Genomic DNA, 25867 nt, shown 5'->3' on the forward strand with positions numbered 1-25867 from the left:
AATAATGCTTGTTGTTATAATTGTACTAACTAGGATATTTCATTACCGTCTGCGATTTTTAATCCTGTCTGATACACCAAAATAAATATAAATCGAGTGAGAGATATAACTAAATTAGCGATGGTTCACTGTCTTCAATGCAAATTGACAATGACAATATTGGTCAAGAAAAACATCTTCAACAGGCAAGGTTAGCTAGATAACCGTAAAAAAATCTAAATATATTTAAACATTGGTCGAATCACTACAAAAAATCCATCTTGATGATGATATGATGAATAGGTAACTTTATTGCTACAATAATTAACACAAATATATACATTTGGTCGACAGAATCGTGGTGGGGGTTTGGACATGAATGTGATTCCAGCGTGGCGGGAAGGTATCACGGGCCGCGGAGTGGTGGTGACCATCTTGGATGACGGCCTGGAAACTGACCATCCAGATCTAGTTGCTAATTATGTAAGTACCTCTTTGTTATTTTTATTTAGTAAGGACGTCCTGGTGAAAGTTCGGATCGAGAGAAACCGACGAGCTTGCATGAAGAGAGTTATGTATATGAATGAAGCGAAATAAGTACGTAAGGATAGCGGCAAACGGAAAAGCAGTCTCTGCCTACTCCTCTGGGGCTCAGGCGTGACTTTATACATGTTTGCGCTTTCTTAGTTGTGTTCAATAATCATCGCAATTATGTTTATGTCAAAGTTTTCGGTCCAAAAAACAGCATGTAAGTAAAACCGGTCTCCTGTATTTCTTGTTAGTGCCTCTGACTTTTAGCGAAGTCAAACATATAAGTGATAGCATTTCAATGAAATGGATTTTCGAATCTGGAATCTGTCAGTAAAAATCAATTGCGCGTCCCTGTTGCAATACGAAAACAAACTGCACTCGCCAAACCGAACAAATCCGCTTACAGCAGACACAAAATCTGCGTCACACGGGAACAGTTACCGTTAATGGCTCCTGAAACTCACGTTTGTGGATGCATCACGCATTATAGCTGAAACACCGATATCGCCAAACTAGGTCAAGTGGCAGAAGTGTCGGAACGCCTAAAAGCACACAGAACAAAGGACGTTTCAAATTACGCGATTCATCTCTCTGCCTTTAATTTCACTGTCGGTTCGAAAAATGGGTAATTGGGTCAGTGCATGGCAAGTTAGATAGCACGTGTTTACAATATTTGTTTTTCTTACGAGAAAGAGATATTCTTGCCGCGTCTTCAGAGAAACACTTAAAACGTATTATGAGAAAGCGTTGCATATGCACCTTTTCTACTGAAAGGTAAAATTTTTAGGCATATGGCTTAGTTTTGCTTTTTCTAAGACTTTTTGTAATTTTTTTATTAGATGCCATCTTGATATCAAGCCGGCAAGGGTAATTTTTGGTAAAGTATTAGGTTATTATTCCGTGTTAATACACAGAAAAAGGAATTCTCTTCTCTTTTGAAAATAGGCAGACCGAGTTCTCAGCATCAATGATTTTGCATAATTCAATTAGCGATGTAATAAGAATTAAAACTCCGAGTAAAGGATTCAAAGGAAACAACTACAAAAGAATTTATATCCGACAATTGTTGCAAAAGAGATTCGAGTTTCATGTTCTGTGGCGGAATTAAGGTCTGATTCAGCCGCCTTCAGCTTTTGCAGTGTGCAAACTTTCCTATGGCTATTATTTATATTTCATTCACAAACAGAATATGCCTTTTGATACTTGTTCCTAAATTTGCGTCTAAGTTTGTTTACTCAGAATACTTAAGAAAGTGATAATTTCTTCAGTATTCAGTGGGGCGTAAATTTGTGATTCCATTTTAGAAAACGCCTCCAACGTCCTGTTTTAATTAACCTTGAAATGGTGATTTTCTTTTATTTGTAAGTCTTTTCCTTGAAATTTAATTGATATACTAATGTAATGCTACCGAGTTTGTCTTAGTAGCACGGTAATGGCGTACTCTTGATAAATTTATCTTCCAATCTTTGTCAGTGAGCCCTTGATCGAGATAACTTTAAATTAATCTTTAATCCAATAAATTCTAATGAAATTGAACCTTGGACACTTACAGCCGGTAATCAAATTTTACTTAATACTGGTGGATTAGATTAAACGTAAATTTATGGCCCTTTATTATTTCTTTATATCAACTTTAAGAATAAGTAGTTTTTGCTTTACGCATTCAGACAGTTTAGAGACACGTCGCACGCACAAGCTGGGTGTATTGTATGGAACTGAAAAGAAGACGTAGGACTATCAGGTATCTAAAACCTGATAGTCCTACGCCTGCTATTCTTCAGACATAGAGAGAGAGAAAGGATGACATATGTCATGGTCGTAAAGACACCCCGGGCTCCTTTCCAGAAATGTGAGGATGTAACCGGAACTAACCAGGAGGAAGAAGAAGAACGTCAGTGAAGTCACGAAAATGCTGCTTTAATAACTAGCGGAACGATTTAAAAAAAAACTAATTGCATCTTTTTAATTTCTAATTGGTTCTTTTTTAGGCGATGGGCTAGCAACCTGTCACTATTTGAATCTCAATTCTATCATTAGGGCAAGTAGCTGAACGTGGCCATTCAGTCTTTTCAAGACTCTTGGCTCTGTCCACCCCGCAAGGGATATAGACGTGACCATATGTATGTATGTATGTATCTTTTTAACCAGGATCCAATGGCGTCTTACGACGTGAACGCCCACGACTCAGACCCACAGCCGCGGTACGACATGATCGACTCCAACCGGCACGGCACCAGGTGTGCGGGGGAGGTGGCCGCCACCGCCAACAACTCACTGTGTGCGGTGGGAGTCGCGTATGGAGCTAGCGTCGGGGGTGAGTGTGTCTGCACCTTTATACTGTACACTTGCTCATCGAAGCGTTTTGTTATTTAAATGGTGTTTATCATAATTGGCTTTTAAACAACAGTGTTTTCTATGCAGCCTAATTTCAGCAGTGCACGTATAAAGTTTTAACCCAAAATTAAAGTGGGGATAGAATATTTTGAAATGCCATTCAGCTTTTTTAATTATATATTTTTATATGAATGAAGTAATTTTATTTTGAAAATGATACATTTCGAAAGAGAAAATACACAAAAATTGCATTAAACTTGTTCCTATATCACTGATTAAAAATTTAGCCATGTAAAATGTTTCAATTCGGCTGCTGTTTTGACAAATAATTTTTTAACCTGTAAAGCTGTTTGTCATAAAAAGCACGCCTCAAATAATGTCCATATTTTTAAGCCCGGTATATTAATTTTATTTTTGAACAACACGCCTCGCCAACGCCATATGGGGCAATTTATCTTTTTTTTTTCCTGGCCGAACACTTTCCCATGGGTTGGGCATGTTTTTGTGCGTCTGTAAACTTTTCCCAACCGCTTTTTATGGCCCCGAAGAGGGCATGGTTTTATGATTCGGAAAATAAATTTTTATAGTAAATCTTTTCATAGAAATACATCCTTGTTAGACGGTAAATTGGCCCGTTTTATTTGTTTTTCCAAGCGATCTTTGTGTTCCAATTTGTATTATATTCGGCATTCGTGTGTAAAACATATTTTTTCTAGGGCTTTGTATAACGAGTGTTCAATAAAAATATATATCCTTTGATGCTAGCGTCCGTATTTTTTTATTTCCACATTTTAATATTAAGCTTTGAACTGGAAAAAGGCCATAGTGACTAGCGAAAAAACCTATCTGTCTAAATCAATATTTTATTCGCAGGCAAAATTTCACGTCAGTTCAAATTTCAATAAATTAAATTAAAGTTTTATATCTTTCATATTAATATTTGCCAAAAAGCTACAAACTACCTAAGCACTTAACCCCCTTGAGGCCAGCGTTTTTTTTAAAGAACAGAACGGAAGGTTTGTTAAAACTGTCGCAGAAGTTAGTTAAGCAATCGTACCTATCTAGTTTAATTTAGGCAATTTTATAGCACATATTTTGGATATTAATAACTGAAAATATTGGTGCCGTGGCACCCTAGAACATCTCAGAAATAGGACATCCCCATATTTTTCCAATGGATGTTGTTATAGATGACTAAGGGAAATGCTAATAAACTTATGCTTCTTCTCATGGGCTGTAACCTGTCATTATTTGAATCTTTAGTCCTTTCAATATTTTCAATACTATTTACTCTTTCTACTCTACAAAGAATATATTCGTGATTATATATACGTATTAAGCATAAGATTTTGTAATATTGTAAGACTCCATAGATTAGTAAATTAATTTTTAATGCTCTTTTTAGGAATAATAGTTATTTTTTCCTGTTTTAACGGATCACAATTTCTTAAATGGTTCAGCTGTGTCTCATTTTGCCACAGAGTTGATGAAAAACATCCAAAGAGCTATGTTGTGTGTTTATATAAGATATAATTCTCGCTGTTTCCAACGATGTGAAGTGCCTTCCGGGCATGGCGTTATTACAGTCGTGTGTTTAGCTTGGCTAATATGACCCACTGTTTAAGTTTTACTTCGCTATGTCGTATTTGTTTTTGTAAGAAGAAAATATGAATCTTCACGATTTAATACACATTTATAAATAAATATGTATATACGGGACATATTACACATTATATTTATTTTAGCATTATGCATTAGCATCATTTTATTTTCATTTGTCGCCAAAATATTTGAACAGTGAAGATTATTTCGTTGAATTTCGCTGACAGAGTAGAGAATGCAGCTAGTCTAGGCGTGGTACAGTCTGATTCGACACAGACAATTATTCAAAGACATGCAGACGCAAATTTCACAGCTGTGGCAAATTACTCTGAGCGGCCAGTGGACCGCACTACGATGTGTGAATTTCGGCGCCAAGTCTCCCGTGGGCGCCATTTGAAGATATTAAAGCCGTATTGAGGTTTTAATTAAAGTTCCTAAGTATCTCCTGGCTGTCCTTTCTTGCTTGTAATGTAAGAATGGGACCACTCCATCTCTTTCCCATGGATGTCGTAAAATGCGACTAAGGCATAGGCTTACATACTTGGGATTTTTTTTAGGCGATGGGCTAGCAACCTGTCACTATTAAAATCTCAATTCTATATTAAAGCCAAATAGCTGAACGTGGCCTATCAGTCTTTACAAGACTGTTGGCTCTGTCTACTCCGCAAGGGATATAGACGTGATTATATGTATGTATGTCCTTCTTTTCGGGTTGATGTCAAATGAAATGATGTTACACTTTCGTGTCAGACTGTTTTAAGCATTTGAGTTGTTCTGATGTTTCGTTGAGTAATTTCGTCGTGAAAGGTGGTATATGTGCCAAATGATCTTAAAACTAAAGATGCTGTGCTGTGAGGGGACAAAGTGAAAAGAAAAAATTCAGAAAACGGACCCAAGGCTCCGAAGCAAAGTGGCGAAGGGTGGCAATTGAGCACACATAAAGATGATAGAGATAGGATAAGAGTAAGAAACAAACATATAAACAAAATTTCGCATTTTTAGTACATGATTAAGTCGTGTGATTAGAAAAAAAGGTTAGGACCATTCCATTTCTTTCCCATGGATGTCGTAAAAGGCGACTAAGGGAAAATCTTTTATTCTTGGGATTCTTTTTAGGCGATTGGCTAGCAACCTGTCACTATTTGAATCTCAATTCTATCATTAAGCCAAACAACAGAACGTGGTCATTAATCTATTCAAGATTGTTGGCTCTGTCTACCCCGCGAGGGATAAAGAGGTGATTGTATATATGTAGGGGGAAGTCCCCCAGTGGCGGACACCTAAGGTTATTTCAAAATAAAACATAAAATATTTAAGGAATGTTTATAAAATTATGACTTATATTAGATAACAAAGTTAGAAATCAAATTAATTTTACAAAAATGCAACCTCTGCTAAAAAATAATTAATACTATCAAACAAACTTTGGTAACAAAAAACATAATTTTAAAAAGTGGCACCTAGTACCGGACGAATATTTATGCACGCAACTGACACCAGTTTCATCACAGTTATAAATTCGTGAGGGTGTGAATGTTGTGCTGTTTCATCAGCTTTTCAAGGTTGTCGTAGAAGAGATGCACTCGTGGTTTGTTAAATCCTACGGGGCGCATCATGCTTGTCGATTCCGGTATTCTCAACGAAATGTCAGAATGCCTTTTCATGAAGTCGTAATTTTTTATTGCGACTTTTATTTTTTATTTATCAGCTCTGCCTTTTTCTTTATTAAATCGATGAGGAATCTTCATGACTTCAGCTAAGTCGTATGCTAATTTAAGAAACTTCTTTTTCATGAGCGGCATGCATCTATTCGATAAATTTTTAATGTGGTCCACCAAGACTTCTTCATACTCTGCTGAGAAGGTGTTAGTGAATCTACCTAACTTTGGTTTCATTGTTACTTCTTCTCGATTTAGGACCTTTATTTAATGTATAGTGCTTTTAGGAATATTGTATCGCATTGCAGCTTGTCTTACACTCAGTTCTTTTGACATAACCTTATCAATAGCAGTTTGTAAGCTCTGTGGATCCCAGGATCCTTTCTTTTCTTTCTCTTCCATTTTAACTATCTTCTTTCTTCTATACTCTAAAACAAAATTAAATAATTAGAATAAAATACGTAATTTCTTACAAGAAATATCAATATGTTTACTGTCCGGCACTAAGAGACGACTTAGTGTCCGGTGCTAAGGGACACACATTTTCGTTCATTAGATGGTACCTACTTAAATTGTTTAAAAGATGTAATAATATTCTACCATTTTACGGATAACAATCGAGTACTGATTTTATCTTTGAATACCACTCAAATGTAAATGCATAAATATACTAGAATTACTTACATTGATATTTAGGTGACGCCGTGATTTCGAGCCTAAAACAGCAAATTGTTACTCTTGCCGCGGCCGTGTGCGTCACTGGAGAGGCACGGCGCGTGATCTTGTACCTGTATGCCCCAGCACCCCTTTCACTTGTATTTTGAAACGAACTGATTTGTACTCGCTTGAATAGTACGAGTGTTCGGCGCTAGGTGCCGTCCGGCGTTACGGGACTTCCCCCTATATGATTAATTGCTACGTTGATATTAAGATGTTAATATTAACATTAGACTGATAATGCTTTGCATTAGGTTTCTAGGAATAATATAGTATAATGTTGATGTAATTAATTATTTAATGTAAGCAGAGAATCTCACGAGATTATCATTATTAATGGACGTCTGTATTACATTAATACCTAAGTTAAAAGCCACAATGGGTAGCGTCGGTCGTCGAAATGGTAAGGCGCCCGATTAAAATGCGAGATGCGCATAAAGGCATAGGTTCAAATCCAATCTCAACCATGTACTATGACTATTTTCAATTTTGAATACGAATCGTAGCTCATCAAGTGAGGTAATACATCGTAAGGAAATTTGCACATTCAGGCAGCTGGACGTGGAACCATGATTGATTCAATACGAGTTTGGTTTCCCTTTTAATGTTGCGGAAGTCAGATGGGAGTAGCTTTGCATATTAATCCTTTAGTTTAGTTAGTCCTTTGTGAACAATAAAGCATTTACTTACTTAGGTATGTACCTATTATCTATGTATATGTATCCTTATTATTAGTATGTACTAATAATAAGGAAAGATTAATATATATTTTACATTGAGACGGAAAAAACTGTTAGACAACGTTTCCTCTACTTATTTTTTTAAAATTCCCACGGGATCTAAGGGAATAGGTTTAATAACCGGACATACATACATACATATCATCACGTCTACATCCTTTGCGGGATAGACAGAGCCAGCAGACTTAGAAAGACTAAAACGCCACGTTTAGCTGTATGGCTTAATGATGGAATTCAGAGTGACAGGTCGTTAGCCCATCTCCTACAAGAAGAATCTCAAGCTTAAAAGCCTTTCCCTTAGTCGCCTTTTACAACATCCATGCGGAAAAGATATCAATATGAATTGGGTAATATGCTTTTAAGTGCCGTAAACCACACGGCACACATACACGTTGAACAGACAAGTTCATTTTTTCTTTAATATCTATCTAGAAAATATGGAATTGTAGTGCATTATAATGAGTTACAATTTTTTTTTCTAATCGAGCCTTTTAAAAAAGAAATATACCTATCTTTCCCCCTCAGGAGTTCGAATGCTGGACGGCGAAGTGACAGATGCCGTGGAGGCGCGCTCCCTGAGCCTGAACCCTCAGCATGTGGATATCTACAGCGCCTCCTGGGGCCCTGATGATGACGGGAAGACCGTGGATGGACCGGGAGAGCTGGCCACCAGGGCTTTTATTGAAGGCGTCACTAAGGTTAGTAATAATTATTACTGCCCTATAGTTTCATAAATTTCCTTTTTTTTTTAATTTATTTATTTAAACTTCATTGCACAAGATACAAATGTATAGCACAATTGGCGGACTTAATGCTAGAAGCATTATCTACCAGTCAACCATTGGGTCTTACAGAGAACTTCATGTGGGGTTAAACTAAATAAATATATTTATACCTACACAAAATATAAAATAAAATAATTATAAAATAAAATAATTATTAACTAGAGCACTTGCAAATTTTACGGAACCGCTTACCGCGTTGAACAAAAAAGGATCCAATATTGGTTACGTTCCTCTGCCAAAGTTGGAGTCACTTCGTGTCATCAGACTTATTCAATCCATGATCATGGTCACACCAGTACCACGAACTCCACCTCTCCAGAAAGGTGAGTATGTAACCGGGACTAACGCCAGGAGGAAGAGGAAATATTTTCTGGTTAAAATTTAATATTAAGTAATAATACCTACCTAAATATAAAACTTAAATAATAATTAAATAAATAAATATATACGGGACAAATTACCTTAATTGAGTAAGCCTCGAAGTAAGTTCGAAACTTGTGTTACGAGATACTAACTCAACGATACTATATTTTATTAAAAAAATTCTTAGTCGAATACTCTTGTCAGAGTGGTCGTGGTTGCGCAGACGAGGTACATGGACCTATTCTAAATACTTATATAGATAAACATCCAAGACCCTGGCCAATCAGAAAAAAATCTTTTCTCATCATGCCCTGGCCGGGATTCGAACCCGGGACCTCCGGTGTCAAGACAAGCGTACTACCGCTGCGCCACAGAGGCCGTCAAGTGTATCAAAATAAAGATGTATAGGGTTAGTAACCGAACTGTAATTTTAAATTTATTCATGAAAAACTTCTTGACGCCTCGGGCACAATTTCACAGCAGGCCGTTGTAAATGGAGTGGCTTTCAGAGCGAATTAAGAATTACATAACTTAATAAGTTCCTTAATTGCGTATTGTTCTAAATTATACAGCTGGAGAAGTCCTTCAGATCAGGCCACGAAACAAATATGGCGATCGGATTTTCTTGAAGACCTCTTAAATCGAATCGCTTGTAAAATCCATTTTTTTACCGTTATTTCTAGTCGTAATTTGATAAATTATAAAATTGCATTCATGTAGTTACCTATTTTAGTCGCATTACTTTTACTTCAAAATAATATATAGAAAGACAAAACACACTCACTTACTCATTTATTCATTCACTCTAATCACAAAATTCCAAATACCACTGAGGAAATTTAGCAGGATGGTAAATTGTAACTAGAAGACATCCGCTAAGAAAGGATTTTTGGAAATTACCGTGGAAATGGGCAATAATGGGATTTTTCGTTGTACACGTGCGGAGTCGCGAGCTATCTTTAGTATCATTATATGAAGGTCAAAATTTGCTACGCGCTATCTATAAGTCAATCGGTACCGTTTTCCTTTTTTTACCATTTAACTAATTTATAGGAAACCTGAGACCTGAAAGTGGAGGGCGGGAGTCTACCCAGTATGCTAGTCCTTAATACATACGAGTATTGCTATTTTTTACTCATCGCTAGAAATATCCAAATAATTACCATTTATTCATAGTGTATTCACGCTGGAGTTGTAGCCCAAACTTTGGGTCTCAATTAACCGTGCCTTAATCTTGGGCAAGGCACTCCTGGGATTTTAAGAGGTCCAGCGGAAAAAATGAAGAAAATATTATGATTTAATCTTTTAAGTTACATTGTGCTTTAGTGTATATGAAGCTCTGTAAGTTTAATGTATAATAAGAACCTTGACGTAACTTCTGATAGAGCAAAGTAGACCACTATATAGACTATTTATATCTATCTATATCTTCTTCTATATCTATATCTATCTTCTATCTTCTATACTTATAATAAATCTGTAGAGAGGTCAATTCTGTACATGGAATATATTTTCAAAATAAATATCAGGGGGTGATCAGTGATCGATACTGATGCCAAAAATGCAATCAGTAAAATTTTTGTCTGTCTGTCTGTCTGTCTGTATGTTCTTTATAGAAACAAAAACTACTTGACGGATTTTAACGAAACTTGGTACAGTTATTCTTTATACTCCTGAGCAGGTTATAGTATACTTTTTATTACGCTGCAATCACTAGGAGCAGAGCAGTGAAAGGAAATGTTGGGAAAACGGGAGAAGTTACTTGATTTTTAAGCTACCGTTGCGTGTGCAGCCTTAATGGTTAAAGATATAGTGAAACCATGTATAACGGAAATATTCTACATAAAATTATTAAAAAAATATCCCAAGACAGTATAAGTCTATCTTTTATGGTTGACTCACAATAACATTCGATTTGAAAGATTATTTTTGTGTTGAATAGACCATTTATCGAGGAAGGCTTTAGGCTATATAACGTCTAGCTGCAACTATTAAGAGCGAAGAAATAATGGAAAATGTGAAAAAAATCGGGGAAAGAGCATCCTTGAGGGTTTCAATGATGCCTAAAATAACTATTCCACGCGGACGAAGTCGCAGGCACAGCTAGTTACGAATAAAGTACTCAAGGTGGGTTGGTGACAAAAGCATATTATAAAGAATATAATAACAAGTCAAAGTACATATTATTTAAATGAAAGATAATACCATACATAAAACATTCACCGTCAGTTGACGTGAAATAAATTAAATTATCATAGCAAACAACATTTCATAACCCTTTCAAATGTTTCATATTTTCGTTTCAGCGTTCCCTTTGCCACAATTCGCAAAGCAGATAAATGTTTAAAACATACCATCCTCCAGATATTAAGATAAATATGTACCGTACCCTCTCATTCGGGAAGTATCACTCGCGAATAAAAAGAGAAATTATAACAAAAAGTACTGGCAGCATAATGAAACTCTTTTTTTTTATTTAGCAAACAAACGAGCGTGAATGCCATTTATGAATGTACAGGAGCATATTTTCGCTCCGACTGTACTATTCTATATATAGGTACATCCACAGCTGTGTTAAATTCGCAACTTTAATTTGTCACTTTTCCCACCGCAGTGTATATTGGTCCTTATTTGTAAGGTAATAAGATATATTTTGTTATGTTCCGATGTGATTTTATAACTTAGTTACTGAAGGGTGCAAGCGGTAGCACTCTACACTCGGCACTAGTAATTTCTGTAATGATGCAATTATTTTCCCTCTATTTCCGACACTATATGGTCAAGAGCTTGACGGCCGTAAAATTTGCATAATGTTCCCTTTTCAGTAAACACGATTGCCGTAACTATGTTTAGACAGGTCTCGTTAACGTCAGCCATAACGTTATTCTTGGCTAGCGACGAACCCGACTCGCTTTCATTATAAGACTTGTTATTTTGAAAAAAATGTACAATTAGATTCTTGGCTAAAATTGGAAATTTCATGATTATTCAACCGTGTACGTCTAGTCTTGATCAGTCGAAGCTAAACTATCTATTAACAAACATAACCTAAAAACGGTTTAAATATATACGAGTATAATGACAACCAGCAATTGCACATTATTAGTAAGATTCAGCTCTATTACGATCGTCTATTAACGACAAGAATTTATTAAGTTTTGAAATTTTTACTCTCTTTTTAAGATACAGATACAAGTTAATAAAAAAGCCTTTGCTAAAAAAGCTCAAGTGCCTGTTAAACTTCCGGCTTTAATTGAATCCCATGGATTAGCGAAATTATTTATTTTTATTTTCTCTAGTTATTTATGTCCCATTTCTGAGCAAAGGTCCTTCCAGACATCCCTATCGATTGCCTTCTTCGTCCATTCCTTATCGAATGCCCGCAGATCATCCGACCATCTTTACCTCGGTCAGTGAAATTATACTAAAAGAATATTCCAGAGGATTCTTCTTTTTGGAGATGGGCAACCTGTCACTATTTGATCTCAATTCTATCATTAAGCCAAACAGCTGAACGTGGCCTATCAGTCTTTGAAGACAGTTCGCTCTGTCTACCCCGGAACGGATGTAGACGTGATTGTATGTATGTATATTCCAGAGTCGCTACTAAATCTTTACCGCCACTATGTTTGCTCCGCTGTTACTGACTTTGGTCAAATAATATACATTTTTACACACGACAACGCAACAATATCTACATGTTTTTTCTGTACGCTCATCACTATAATTATACAGGATCAAATGAAATATTGGTGAATTTAATATCACCTAAATATAAAATCCATTGCTCGTATACATACTTATTGTTTTCCGCGAAGTATTGTACACCCACATAATACGTAGGAGTTGTCGTTTCTCATGACGTGTTATTAAATATTTGGTGTCAAGCCGCAAAATGTCTACTTTATGAGGTCGCCCTACATTATAATTATTCGCATAATTCTATTTATAAGGTTAATCCTTATTTAAAAATAACGTTAAAACGTGAGACAGACAGACATTTTAGTTGAATTCAACATGTTGCGGTGTAGGTTAAAGAAAAAGAACGTTTTAGATTTTCGCACGCTTCGTCTAAATACCAGATTTACCCAAACCCAGGTTCATGATCAAAGGGCGACCTTAGGCTTCTTTGCAAAGAGGTAAAAACTTAAGCGCGACCAAATCCCGGTGGATAATTAGTATAACAACAAAAGTCGAGGTTCGCTACAACAGTAACAACTCAGGAACTACGTACGCATATAAACTGGTCCCTAGCCCGCCATTAATTAGCTAAGCCCGAGACAGTTGGGAACTAAATTATCCGCGCAACTGCACTGTTTGTCAGTGATACGTACAACGATGCTGGAACAGTTGCTCTTTTGACGTACAGCTGATTTATGGGCCTAAAATAGGCCACAAATCGTTTAGAGTCGATTTAAAGGTGTATAAATAAACTTAGGATTATTCTTTTAGGCGATGGGCAAGCAACCTGTCACTTTGAATCTCAATCATCCAACTGAACGAATCTTTCCTTCACTGTTTTCTTCCTTCACGTCGGATTTTGATGGGTAAATTTTCAGTGTTATTGTCTAACTAATCGTTTGACGGTTAAGTAAAGCCAAGGCTCCATTCAAACCTTTATAAAACAACAATTCGTTCCAATAGTTACTTATTAATACTATCGTTTTAAAGAGGAAATCGTTGATTTGATCTTAACACCAGATTATCTTCCACAGGGTCGCAACGGCAAAGGCTCCATATTCGTATGGGCGTCAGGGAACGGAGGTCGGGAACACGACAACTGCAACTGTGATGGGTACACCAACTCGATATGGACCCTCTCCATATCTTCGGCGACTGAGAGGGGGGAAGTGCCGTGGTACTCTGAAATGTGCAGTTCTACACTAGCAGCGACCTACAGCAGTGGCACAATTAATGAGAAGCAGGTGAGTTGTCGGACATAAATCTGACCGTTTGGAGTTTTGTTGAAGTAAATTTATATCAGCGGGGCATTGACAAAAGTTTGTCGTCACCGAATGTAAAGTAACCGAAGAATTATCCAAATAGAAGAAGTAAGTGAGAAGATAAGTCATATTGTATGATGTCTCATAAATAAACGTGTGATGGAATTTTAAGAATGCATAGGCTACCGACGTGATTATTTATTATTTATTTATTATGGTTTGATAAGGCGAATATATTAGAAATCTGTATATAAATTTCTCATAATCCAAAAATCACGAAGGAAAAACGTTTTTCTCGAAACGTTGATTAAGTAAGCCATAGAAAAATTTGGCCAAGAACTTCTTCATTGTAATAAGTATAAAAATAATAGATAAACAAAACAACGCGTGTGTGCCATCTGCTTACATTTGCCAAGTTTAATGAGCTGTGCAATTTTTGGCACCCTTATTTGTGTGAAAGGGTCCTTACAATCAAAGTTACTAACTTTCGGGTCGCAAAATCGTTGGCGGCGACGCTCCTATGAAAATAAGAAGGTGCCGCGCTAACAACGTTAGAAATAGATTTCCTTATTTGTGATACAACCCTTATCATGTCGTGTCGGCTGAGGATTTTAATCAAAGGGAGAGTTCGTTTGTTATTTTCACGTGGTAATTTTGTCTGTCTGACCTTTATTGTTTGAACTTCGTTTTAAGTATTTTTATCATATCACGTAGGCACAACCTCCATCTTTAAACCTTATTGTTTCCTGCTTTCTTAAGATTTTTTATTACACCATTTAATTTTGCGAGTGGCCAAAGATAGAAATACAAGGATTATTTTATTTGTTCCAGCCGTTTTCCAAGTTCTCATCGTATACGCACAATTATCGCGTTTTGATCTCATAAGGTCTATCCGCGCACAACAGTGCCGGCACGCGCCGATCAGTATCGTATACATCTAGTATTAGTGAAAAATGATATTGTAGCATATATTTAATACAAAGCTGTTATATGGAAATCGGCCTTTACATAGTATTTTTTTACCAATGTAGAGCTGGTCTTTTATTTCAAAAATATTTATAAGTATCCTATCAATAAATTGATTTCTGTTTGTTTAACAGGTGATAACGACAGACCTCCACCACTCGTGCACGGCGGGCCACACCGGCACGTCCGCGTCTGCGCCGCTCGCGGCCGGCATCTGCGCATTGGCACTGCAAGCTAACAGAGATCTCACTTGGAGAGATATGCAACACATAGGTAAGTGTTTTTATTTTATTAAAAGTGAGTCAATCAATTTTAATGTAAAAGCCACGCATAACATAATACGATATAATATAGGACAAAATAAAAGAGGTGGCAAAGTACGGGCAAGTAATGTTAATCACCACCATCGTTCACCATAACCTTTTCATATTGTTTAATGAATTCTGAGGATTTTTTGACAGATAGTGATCAGAGACACATCATTTATATAGTTTCAAGTTCAATACGTGCCAAGATCCTACTATATTTCTGTTGCTTTTTTCACATTCAACGAAAATTATTTTTTAATTTTTATGATTTTTCACCGATATTTTCATCAGAACAATTAACTTGTCATCTCACTACACACTCCTTGAAGACTCATGGTCTCCTTTACGCTTGTATGTCCACTTCTTTATTTGTATTCCACATTTCCATATCTAATACCGTTTAATAGCAAAACCCAATTTCAGAGAACCTATAAAAATAAAACGTGTATGCCGAGACCAATTTCATCTGCATCTGCAATAACCGTAACGTTAAAGATATCAATTTGCACCGTGGTAAAAGCTGACCGCCATTTTGGCTATTCACATCTATGCCGAATTTCAGAACGAATTATTTCTGTGTTGTAGTAAAATTAATTTATACCCGAATATTGTTTCTTTCTAAGCTGAACAAAGTTGGCCTTTTAAAAAAGTAACGGGGATCAGACGGAAATCGTACAAGAATCGACTTTCGTCTACCCACCATGACCACACTGAGGTCAGTGTGGTCTCTCAAGATGGCCTGTAACCACTCACAGGCAGTCCCCAGGTTTCTACTAAATTAGGACACAACAGGAATACAATTCTGAATCATGATGATATCTATTAATTTCTAATGGATGTTTTTAACACTTGTTATAATATAAGTCAGTAAGTATTTGATTCAAATTTATTTGAAACATATTTACTTAACAATACACACGGATAACCACTTTATCACTTAGGTACGACACCTATTGATGATGTTGTAAGAATAAGAAGAAACCTTGGAGTCTAAGAAGGTTTAGTGCGCTGGTGTTTCTATGCAGATTATATAGACTTAACAAAGATATGTTCTCTCGTAATTGATTTTTGCAATTCAATTAGCGGGTTAAAATTATTTAGGATTTGCTGGCAAAGGTGCACACGAGCGTTGAGTTTTCAAAGCGAAACTTTCGTTTTCCGCGCCGTTGGAACTTCTGCACTTCTGCTGCCAAGTAAATTAGCAATACTAAACAAAGTTTACGGATTCCTACGTGTATAGAGAACATTGTTGAGGATTTGCAATGGTAATGATGCTTTAAGGGGGGATTTAAGATCGAATCGTTACGAACTTTGGCACCCTCTGCAACGCAATTGGGATACTGCTTCCCTCTGAGATATAAGGTCTAGGGTTCGATTCTTGGCCCGGTCAAATTTTGAGATTGGCGCGCATATGGATGATTATGTGAAATCTTAAACTCAATCATGATAATTATGCTTAAGAATAAGCTAAATATATATACATACCTATTTATCTAAACCGCTGTGGGTTTGTTATAATAGAATTTGGAATAACATAATACTCGTACTACAATATGACCCACACGACTTATGACTAGCGAATGAACGTAATCTTTTCATTCAGTCTTTCGTTCATCTTATCTATCCTATCTACTCGAAGAAATAGAGTAATCCAATTCTACTCTGTTTAAAAACAACCAAGACTTAATCATATTACTTATCCAACATTTTAATATAATGCTTAAGTACCTAATTAAAACAAACGTACCTATCTATCTATTCATATATATTCCTCTTATAACATTATAATAATACTCTACTTCAAGGCAATTTATTTTAAGAACTCGTTACCTACGCTGTGTATTCCAATTTCACGGAAGCTTCTAGAAACTCATTTCGCTTATGTTTTAATAACACATTCTTAACAAAATGTGTCCCTCCGATGTTGTCTTACTTGCGTAATCAAAGTCAAGTTTGTATGTTATAAAGTGTCTGTAAAGTTATTTAAACCATAATTTTGCATATCCATTTTAGCAATGATCATTTGGTTACACTAGTCAACACTGCAATGGCTAGCATGGCACGCGCGATGCCGTTTTTGTCGCGCGATAAACTATCGCTGTTTCGTTTTTTATTATGACGTGAAACGGGACAGCTATAGTTTATTCAAACAAGTTTTCAGACACATTATATATAACATACAATCTTTGACTTTGCTCACGCAAGTAAGACAATGTTTGTTTTACCTACAATTTGATATCGGTTACGGAATATTTGATAAGCTATCATTTAGCCGTGGCGGAGTATCATTTGTTCCTTTTTTAAAAACAGGATGGCTCCAACTAAGTTAATGCACCAGATATTTCCGAGGCGGTTCAGTGACTATTGTCACAACTGTGAATTATTATTCTGTGACAATACGAGTACTTTATTTTCTTCTCTCTCCCCAGTGGTCCGAACAGCAAGACCAGAGCGCCTCAGTTTAGGAGGTGAATGGAGGGTCAATGGCGTCGGTCGTAACGTCTCCCATTCCTTCGGGTATGGACTCCTGGATGCAACAGGAATGGTCCGGTTGGCCAAGACTTGGAGACGGGTGCCGCCGCAGAGGAGATGTGAACTGGCCGCGCCCAGAATACAGAGGAATGTTCCGTCCAGATCTACTATTTCATTACAGGTTTGATAATTCTTAGTTACTTTTAAGTTAATTTCTATTGGTATTTAGATAAAAGAAAACAATCTTGAAACGACTTTAATCAAAAAATTAATTGTTAAATTGCTTTTTCTTCTTATAAAAATGTGAGTATTTTTCAAGAAACGTATCAAGATTTTAAACTATAGCTTAAAATCTTGATACGTTTACGTTACTTACTAAGACTAAATTCTACTCTGCTAAAGATATAGAAAATTACAGATGTATATCAACGATCCAGTGATGTGTTTATTATATAATTGTAATTTATTAGGCTCAAATAACACTACACAAACTTAATAAAGCTTAATATTCATAGTAAATTTAACACCATATAATCGGTCCCTTTGGTAGCAGTATTTCATAGCTACAGTTATTTTTGTAGTTGAGAAATACCTTACAAACAAAATAAAAGCCGTGAAACAAGAAATTGTTGAGCAGAGCAAATCTTTAATAAAGCTTTTAATATTGGTCGTTATCTAATGACAAAAATATTTTTCTAATAAGACTTTTGCTAGGAATTCGTTTAGGTTTTTCCTTATTGAAGCCGAAAGGACATAATTGGTAAATCATGAAATAACGATATCGAAAGAAAATTAAGATGTTGTTTTAATTTATATTATTAATTGAGTATACACGCGGCCCCTTCAGCATTTATCGCAAAACCCCCTTTATTTCTATTCACAAGGAAATTTCTGTAAATCCACACTTTGTGTATCTCTAGGTTCGATCCTCTTTTTCGGCTGTACGTTGATATTTCAGTTAATCCATAAGCAATTTCTATTTGAATGAACTATTAAACAAATTATAGATATGTTAGATTCTACAGAATAATTATCCCCAGTATTCTTTAGTAATTTAAAATTGATGGTACTGAGTTTATATGCTTCAAGGTGATAACTGGCACAAACAGGAGGATTATTCAGAGTCCGGGATATAGTATTTTACCTAGCTGATTCGAGGCAGACGGCACAAATTTTTGCTACCATATATTACCTAATTTTTATTTTAAAATGATAAATTTCCTTCTACAGTTGGATGTGGCGTCTTGCCCCGGCGTGAATTACCTGGAACACGTGCAGGCGCGTGTCACGCTGTCTGCTCAGAGGCGAGGCGACCTCAGAATCACTCTCACTTCGCCGGCTGGCACTAATGTCACGTTACTGGCACCAAGGTAACAAATTTAATTCAAAATTTCTTACTATAAATCTTTATTCTTCTATTATGCTGTGTCGTTACGAGTAAATAGCATCTTTGAGCATTCCGCTAAACCTGGCCTTTTAATCTTTCGAGTCTGTAGGCTCCGTACAATATAAAGTATAGACTTTATGCTGTGTCGGTAAATACTTTGAGTATATAACCAAAGTCATTGTTGCTAAATGAAATACATTAAAAAGAAGTATTTCAACCGGTTGAATTCATAAAACTCATATAATAACGTCACTTCACTTAATAGTAATTTTCATACGTTTGCATACCAAGTTCGCGACATCTAATTTCAACACACGGTGTAAAATTGTTCAGGTGGAGTTTATAAACACAATAAGAGCTGCGGAAATGTGCAGCTTAAGCTGAATTAGTGGTAAATGAATACTTGGAACCATGCAAGTGACGAGTCACGTCCCGCATAGCGGTGCGAAACGCCCGAGTGAAATTGTTTCAGAGAAACTGCGACAATGAGATTATGTTTACTCTATGAAATAGTCCGCCGGGATTGTTTTCATTTCGTGTCTTTTTAAAAAAAGAACGTTTAAATTAAAACAGTAACCTATTCTAAATTTAAACTTAGATGCAGCACGATATTATTGTAAGCGAGATGTTAGATTTTAGAACTGGTTACTTCTAAATTTAAATTTCACAAAATTGCAGTCGCCATTTTGTTTATCAATTAAAAACGCCACTCGTTTCTTGTGTAGAATTGAGTACATTATATTCTTGTTTCCTTTCTCAACGTGTAATCGAGATCTCAAGACCCATCCAATCAGAGATACGTAATCAACGAGCCAATTTCCCGCCAAGCCACACGAGTAGTCTCGGGTGCATTACAGTTAACGCTAATTAGATTTCAGTCGGTTTGTAAGTTAATTTGTGTAATTATCACCACTTCCAATAACGTGAACGCGTCGCTGATCTCCATACGGAGTAGCTTATTGCGTAATCAGAATTAAATTCGTGTAATACAGTTTGATATTTGCACGAAATAATATTGAATAATCGAATAGCTTTTTGTTCTTGATTAATTAATTATGTAGGTAATATTATGTACAAAGTATGTGACAATAATAATTAAAAAGATAAAACAGAAATCATCATATTTTTATTTGCATATGAAAGTCCCATACTTACCTAACTAATATTACCATAAATTTTGATGAAAATTCTTTGCAAATTGTTGGCACAGAACCTATCTACTTAATGTTGATGGTTTTTTTTTCTATTCAGTCCAAAAGTTTCATATTATACGTATACCAATAAGAAAAATAATGGAACCACTCCATCTCATTTCCATGGATGTCGTAAAAGACGGCTGAGGGATAGTCTTATAAATTTGGGATTCTTTTTTTAGGCGATGGTCTAGCAACCTGTCACTATTTGAATCTCAATTCTATCATTAAGCCAAACAGATGAACGTGGCCTATCAGTCTTTTCAGGTCTGTTGGATCTGCCTACTCCGTGAGGGATAGAGACGTGATATAATGTTGTTTTTCCACAGGGCGCATGATTCTTCCCGTGCTGGCTTCAACTCCTGGCCATTCATGTCGGTCCACATGTGGGGGGAATCCCCCCTGGGTGTCTGGCAACTGGAAGTATCTAACGAAGGCAGGTACCAAGGTATGTTCACGTTTTGTATATTTACTCATCTGTCAATAAATTAATTTAAATTTTATTTTCTTGTTGATATATAGGATGACTTTGAAATCTTCATTGCATCTTTTAAATTTAAGTAAATATCAAGCTGATCAAACTCATATGAATTAATTAGATCGTTGTTATTTTGTGGGCAAAAAAAAATTGTAAATATATTGTTGAGGAGTACATTTTCTGAGATAACTCAATTCACAGAATATTTAAGTGTTATTTCATCTATGATTTATGACTCACTTTGACCCAACAATTTTGTTATGAAACTTTAAACTCTCATTTCTCATTATGCTTATTAATAATTCCTTTTATTATATCAATTCTTTGTTCCAAAAACTTTGACTTCTCCCATTGTGAAGACGTGGTTACCTAACTAGTTAAGTTGTACAAAGTTTCACTTTGAAGTCTGCCTTTGATTTCATATAAGCAGAAGTTAAAAGGATTGTAAGGTGTTGATAAAGTACCTATTGCAAACCGTTCTAATGTTATTTGAAACTTTAAATTCTTATAAAATTTTTCTTTGTTATTAAAAATTTTGTGACATTGAAAAAGTTGCATTGAAAACGACTTAGTAGGTAACTCTAAGTGGTACTTAAAATTTAATCAATAAACGTCTTAGGATCAGTTATTCAAATTTAAGAACCTCAATAAAAGCTATTTATATAAAAGTATTTTTTTAAGACTCATTAAGACATAGTCATAGATATAGTCTATTATAACGTCAAATTAATCTTCGTTACGATAGGTATTGTATGTTAATATGATAACAAAAGGCATACCTATTAGACACGTAACGATATCAAACTACAGTAACTTTTGATGGCTTTTGTTACGAACTCCAAAAACATGAAAATCAGTTTAGGCCGAGCGGAAAAAGTTCGTCAATTTCGGTGAAAGTGAGGTTGTTTGTATGTAAACTGAATTTCAATACCATAGGTCGGGCTACGTTGCAAGACTGGTCGTTAATGTTGTACGGCACTAGCACGCCGGCTGCTAAAAACGACCCAATCCCGTTCCGCAACCCTGTATCCAGGAATAAGAGCAACGCCACGCGCCCCGTGATGGTGCAGTCTGGCCGGAGGAACAATAAAGGAAAAGCTGTGTCAATAGTGCCGACGTACACTGTCGGGCTTGTCAAGCGAAAGAAGAACAAGAATTCGAAAAATCCCAATCGTAATTCGCAAAAGCCGAAACAGGGTCGACCCGCGACTAGGTCGCCGATCGAAAGTACGACCAGAACCACTACATCGACAACGCCGGATCTAAGCCTCAATTTACGAGGAGACTTAACCGATCCTTTGTCTGACGCCAGAGGACGGAAGATGTCGAATCTCTTCGAGCAATATCCGAAAATCCAGCGTATTTATCCGGCGCCTCTCCGAGCCAATGGTATACCGCTGCATGCATTGATGTATTGTATTCGTCGAATCGTTCTGTGGTAGCGTTTTATTTGGCCCCCTAGTTAGAGCCTGCACGTCAAATACAATATTTAATAATTAGGAATAAAAACAACAAGAATAGATAGAAAAGACCCCTGTCCACCCACACAGGGTCCCTCCTGATGGAGTTTCCATGAGCAGGTGGTGTTTTAGCACGGTAAGAGTCCGGCACTACCTGGGTCCTCCTTCCCAGGCTGTCCATGATGGATTTCACCACCTGCTCATGTAAATAAAAAAAATAAAAAAAAAAAAAAAAAAAAAGAGCCTGCACGTCAATTACCTTTGTTCCGACGTCCAGCGCTCTTTGCATGGTGTGTTTGCATTGTTTAAAATTTATTCCGTAGTGGAAGTTTATTTAATAGAAGTGTTCGTTTGGAATTCTCGTTTCAGCTGAGCAATTAACACATAGGCAGGACGCTAATTTCGTTTGCGTGAATTTTACGTTTTTAATTTCGTTTATTGCTTTGTAGTTTGCTGCCGCTGATATTATTTTTATGCACATTATGCCTTTTGAAATGATTGTTTCGTTGTGTATTGGTAAATTTTGAGAATTTTTGCAACATAATTATAATTTAACATTAATAATGTTGAATTAAAAGTAATTTTAAAAAGAAAAGGAGTCCAACAGTCTTAATTAGTCAGTAACAAGTCTTAATTATAAATTTCTCATTTGCAAAGAGATACCTACCTGTAAATTACCGGATTTTAGCATTCAGTAATTGCATATTTGGAAATTCCTTACGGAAGCAAAACGTTGCGTTAAAGTTGGTTACTAATAAAATGTTAGCATTTTCTATACTCCATACCAGTTCATACATATATATGATCACGTCTGTATCTCTGCGGGGTTGACAAAGCCAACAGTCTTGAAAAGACTGAAAGGCCACGCTCAGTCGTATATAATGTCAACTTCTTTACAAATGCTTAACAAGAGTTGTATTTTAATTGTAATTTTAACGCGATGCCTTTAACTTAGAAGCCGGGCCCCTGACACAATGGGAGCTGATATTCTACGGCACTGAGACACCGCCCCAGGAGTCTGACACCTCCTCCGAGGCGAACCCCCAGGAGACCGGACCCCAGGCGAACCCTGTGGCCCCTGTGACCTCATGGAGCGGAAACAACAACGACATCGATGAAGATGTGCCTTTGGTTTGGCAAAATTCTAATTCGGTAAGTTAATTTTTCATTAGCATATTTTGTACACATTGTAGGCCAGAAATATTGGCTATTTAAAGTATCGTAATTTATGATTTATTATATATTATATTCCCAATAGATGGGTGCATCTATTGGGATTGTTAAAACAGTATATAAATATATCTTATGAACATTTTATTTAATGGTCACTAAGTTTGAATTAAAAATTCTTAACAACTGAATTGAATTTCATTTTCACAAAAATAGGTAGTTAAATTTTATATAACTGACTTTTATTTTCCACGATAGTCAGATAGAAGCGTTTCTTGCAAATTGAAGTTTAATTTTTTCTTATAAAGATAAATATTAGTCGGTGTTTTGAAATTTTAGGTAATATTTTACTTCTGGTGAGAAATGGGCATAGTTACCTGGTATGGCAGTAATTAGAAAACGTGTATAACAATATTATAAACATAGTTCATAAACTAATATTGTCTTTTTAATATATATTGCCCTGTGAAACTTGAAATTTGTAGTAGGTACGATAGTAGTGTAGTAGGACGGTATATTATTTAGTGGTAGTATTTTTCATCTTTACGTTTTATAATTTTAACCTTTGTCAATACGCCTAAAATAAGATAATCACATCGATTTTTTACTAAATTAGCGTAGAATTTAATTTTAAATGACTTACCTAATTAAAACGCATTATTTAAATTAAATACAAAACTAAACGTTAAATATATTACATAACACTTTTGAAAGATTATATTAATACCTATTATGTTTTTGGCAGGTCGACGAAGACAGCCCAGAATCGCCTCCACGAAGTCCGGTCGAAGCACCAGGAGGTCAGAAGTTTGTTGGAGGGAACACAAACAGTGGATGCACCACCTACAGCTCCCAGCCGGTCCACCGCTGCATAGGTTTGTGCCTGTTCCTTCTCCTACTGCTATCCCATATCCCGACGCGAATCCCACGCAGCCAAACTAAACTTAAATCGTGTAAAGACTCCTTTATACGCGACTGTGAACTAACTGCTAACATAAGCTTAGAATTAAGAGACAGCAGGCCGCCTCGTGCGCCCTGCTTACCGACTATGGTGCCCTAGTACTAAGTTATGTTACCTGTCAAAATTGTATAATATTCATGTGTGATTCTGGATGTATATGTACATATAATGCGAATGGCACTGAAGTTAATTTAAGCGGAATTTGGGTCATAGAAACATTTTCAATATAAAAGGCTATGTTGTAGTTGTTACTTTTTGTCGCAACCCAGAATCTCACACTGATTTTACGATTCGTAGACAATTTTTATTTTAAAAACGTAACTGGCAGCGTTGCTGCTTCGCCGATGACGGCATGTGATTTAGTTAAATTTAATTAAAATTAAGTACAAGCTGTTATTAATACCATATCTTAATTTACTTCATTTACTTATTTGATAATAATAAGAGTTTGGGATACTGGCAACATTATTTTCTTTGTAAATAAATCAAATATTATTTGTTTACATACATGGAAAAAAATCATTTTATAATCTGATCAAGATCTGCTATGATATATATATTTTTTTAATTTCCATTAACATTTACTTATTTACTATTTTAACATCTGTGATGATACTGCATTTTACCACATATATAACCTAACCATTGTGGTTTTTGTCAGTGCATATATGAATATTTATATGAAATAAATAAACGTAAAATCAATACTTTATTTACAACAATCTTTTTATTCTTATATTCTTTGAGCTAGCTTTTTTCTTACATACCTACTCATCAATTTGAGTTTAAATTCTATGTATACCTACATTTACCTTTATGTTGCCAGTATTGAAACATTGAACTTAATAAAATTTTATGTGTTTGCTATCGATTATACTTATTATCTGCTTCATAATTGACAGGTAAATTATCAATATTTTTTTTATTATATTTACTTATATTTATACATTTAAATTTTGCATAATTACGTAATACATAGTAATAAATATTTACTTGAGTTACCGCATACACTTTTACAATAAAAGAAAAACAAAAAGTTATAGGAAACTTTATACTTTATAAAGTTTCCTAAAACTATATATATACTTTATAACTTTAAATCAATTTGACGTAATACTTTATTTAAATATTGTGATTATGAAATGAGCAATATTTCTAACAAAATTCTCCATAGTTTGATACAATGATCATCGTTATGTTACGTACCTTCCTACTTTTGTAGGAACCAGATCCGAAAAATGTACCTATTAAACATCATAGAATTATCATCACAAAAATATGTTACTATTCAAAGTTGACTTTAAGTTTTTAAATACATGCACTCCAAATAGCTACCATTTCAATCCAGAGTATGTGGTACAAAATATTTTAACATTAACAATTTTTTTGTCATGTGCCTATCATTATTCCTTTAACGAAAACTTAGGTAAATCTTAAGTGTCATTGCATAATTGTAAATTCATCATAAAATGGCGATCTGCATTGAAGAGCTAGTGACCAAGTGCAATTACATTAAATAATAATGTATATTTACGATTCAAATTGATAACGTCCATTTTGATCGACTAAATTTCATTAAACATAACTGATGGTGGACATTGTAAAATTTGTAAACAGAAGTAGTTTCAATAAATTTAAATAATAAGCAACATTTTTTATGAAGTAATAGTTCAAATTAAAACTAACTACACTTAAAATATTTGTACTTAACATCATTTTGTTCTTCTAGTCAAAAAGTTCTAAAATGAAATCATGATAATTTACTAACATTTCTACATGACGAAGTACCTAACTTTGTACTTTATTAATTTACAAGTAAA

At 35.4% G+C, this 25867-nt stretch overlaps 1 protein-coding gene across 7 annotated transcripts in view; it reads left to right on the forward strand.

Annotated features, from left to right (window-relative positions):
• LOC106129677 (furin-like protease 1) overlaps window positions 1-25867 on the forward strand; it is a 162705-nt gene that overhangs the window by 133049 nt on the left and 3789 nt on the right. For 4 of the 7 annotated variants that reach the window (XM_060948429.1, XM_060948427.1, XM_060948430.1 and 1 more), the window contains 11 exons: window positions 334-462; window positions 2659-2824; window positions 8087-8259; window positions 13425-13634; window positions 14753-14891; window positions 17356-17579; window positions 18629-18768; window positions 20308-20426; window positions 21393-21845; window positions 22872-23068; window positions 23832-23961. In XM_060948429.1, the coding sequence (XP_060804412.1) occupies window positions 334-462; window positions 2659-2824; window positions 8087-8259; window positions 13425-13634; window positions 14753-14891; window positions 17356-17579; window positions 18629-18768; window positions 20308-20426; window positions 21393-21845; window positions 22872-23068; window positions 23832-23961 (2080 nt within the window). The remainder of the gene's footprint in view (window positions 1-333; window positions 463-2658; window positions 2825-8086; window positions 8260-13424; window positions 13635-14752; window positions 14892-17355; window positions 17580-18628; window positions 18769-20307; window positions 20427-21392; window positions 21846-22871; window positions 23069-23831; window positions 23962-25867) is intronic. The other 3 variants (XM_013328295.2, XM_060948431.1, XM_060948432.1) reach the window with 3 other exon arrangements.

This window comes from Amyelois transitella, chromosome 16, assembly GCF_032362555.1.
Source record: "Amyelois transitella isolate CPQ chromosome 16, ilAmyTran1.1, whole genome shotgun sequence".
Lineage (NCBI taxonomy): Eukaryota > Metazoa > Arthropoda > Insecta > Lepidoptera > Pyralidae > Amyelois > Amyelois transitella.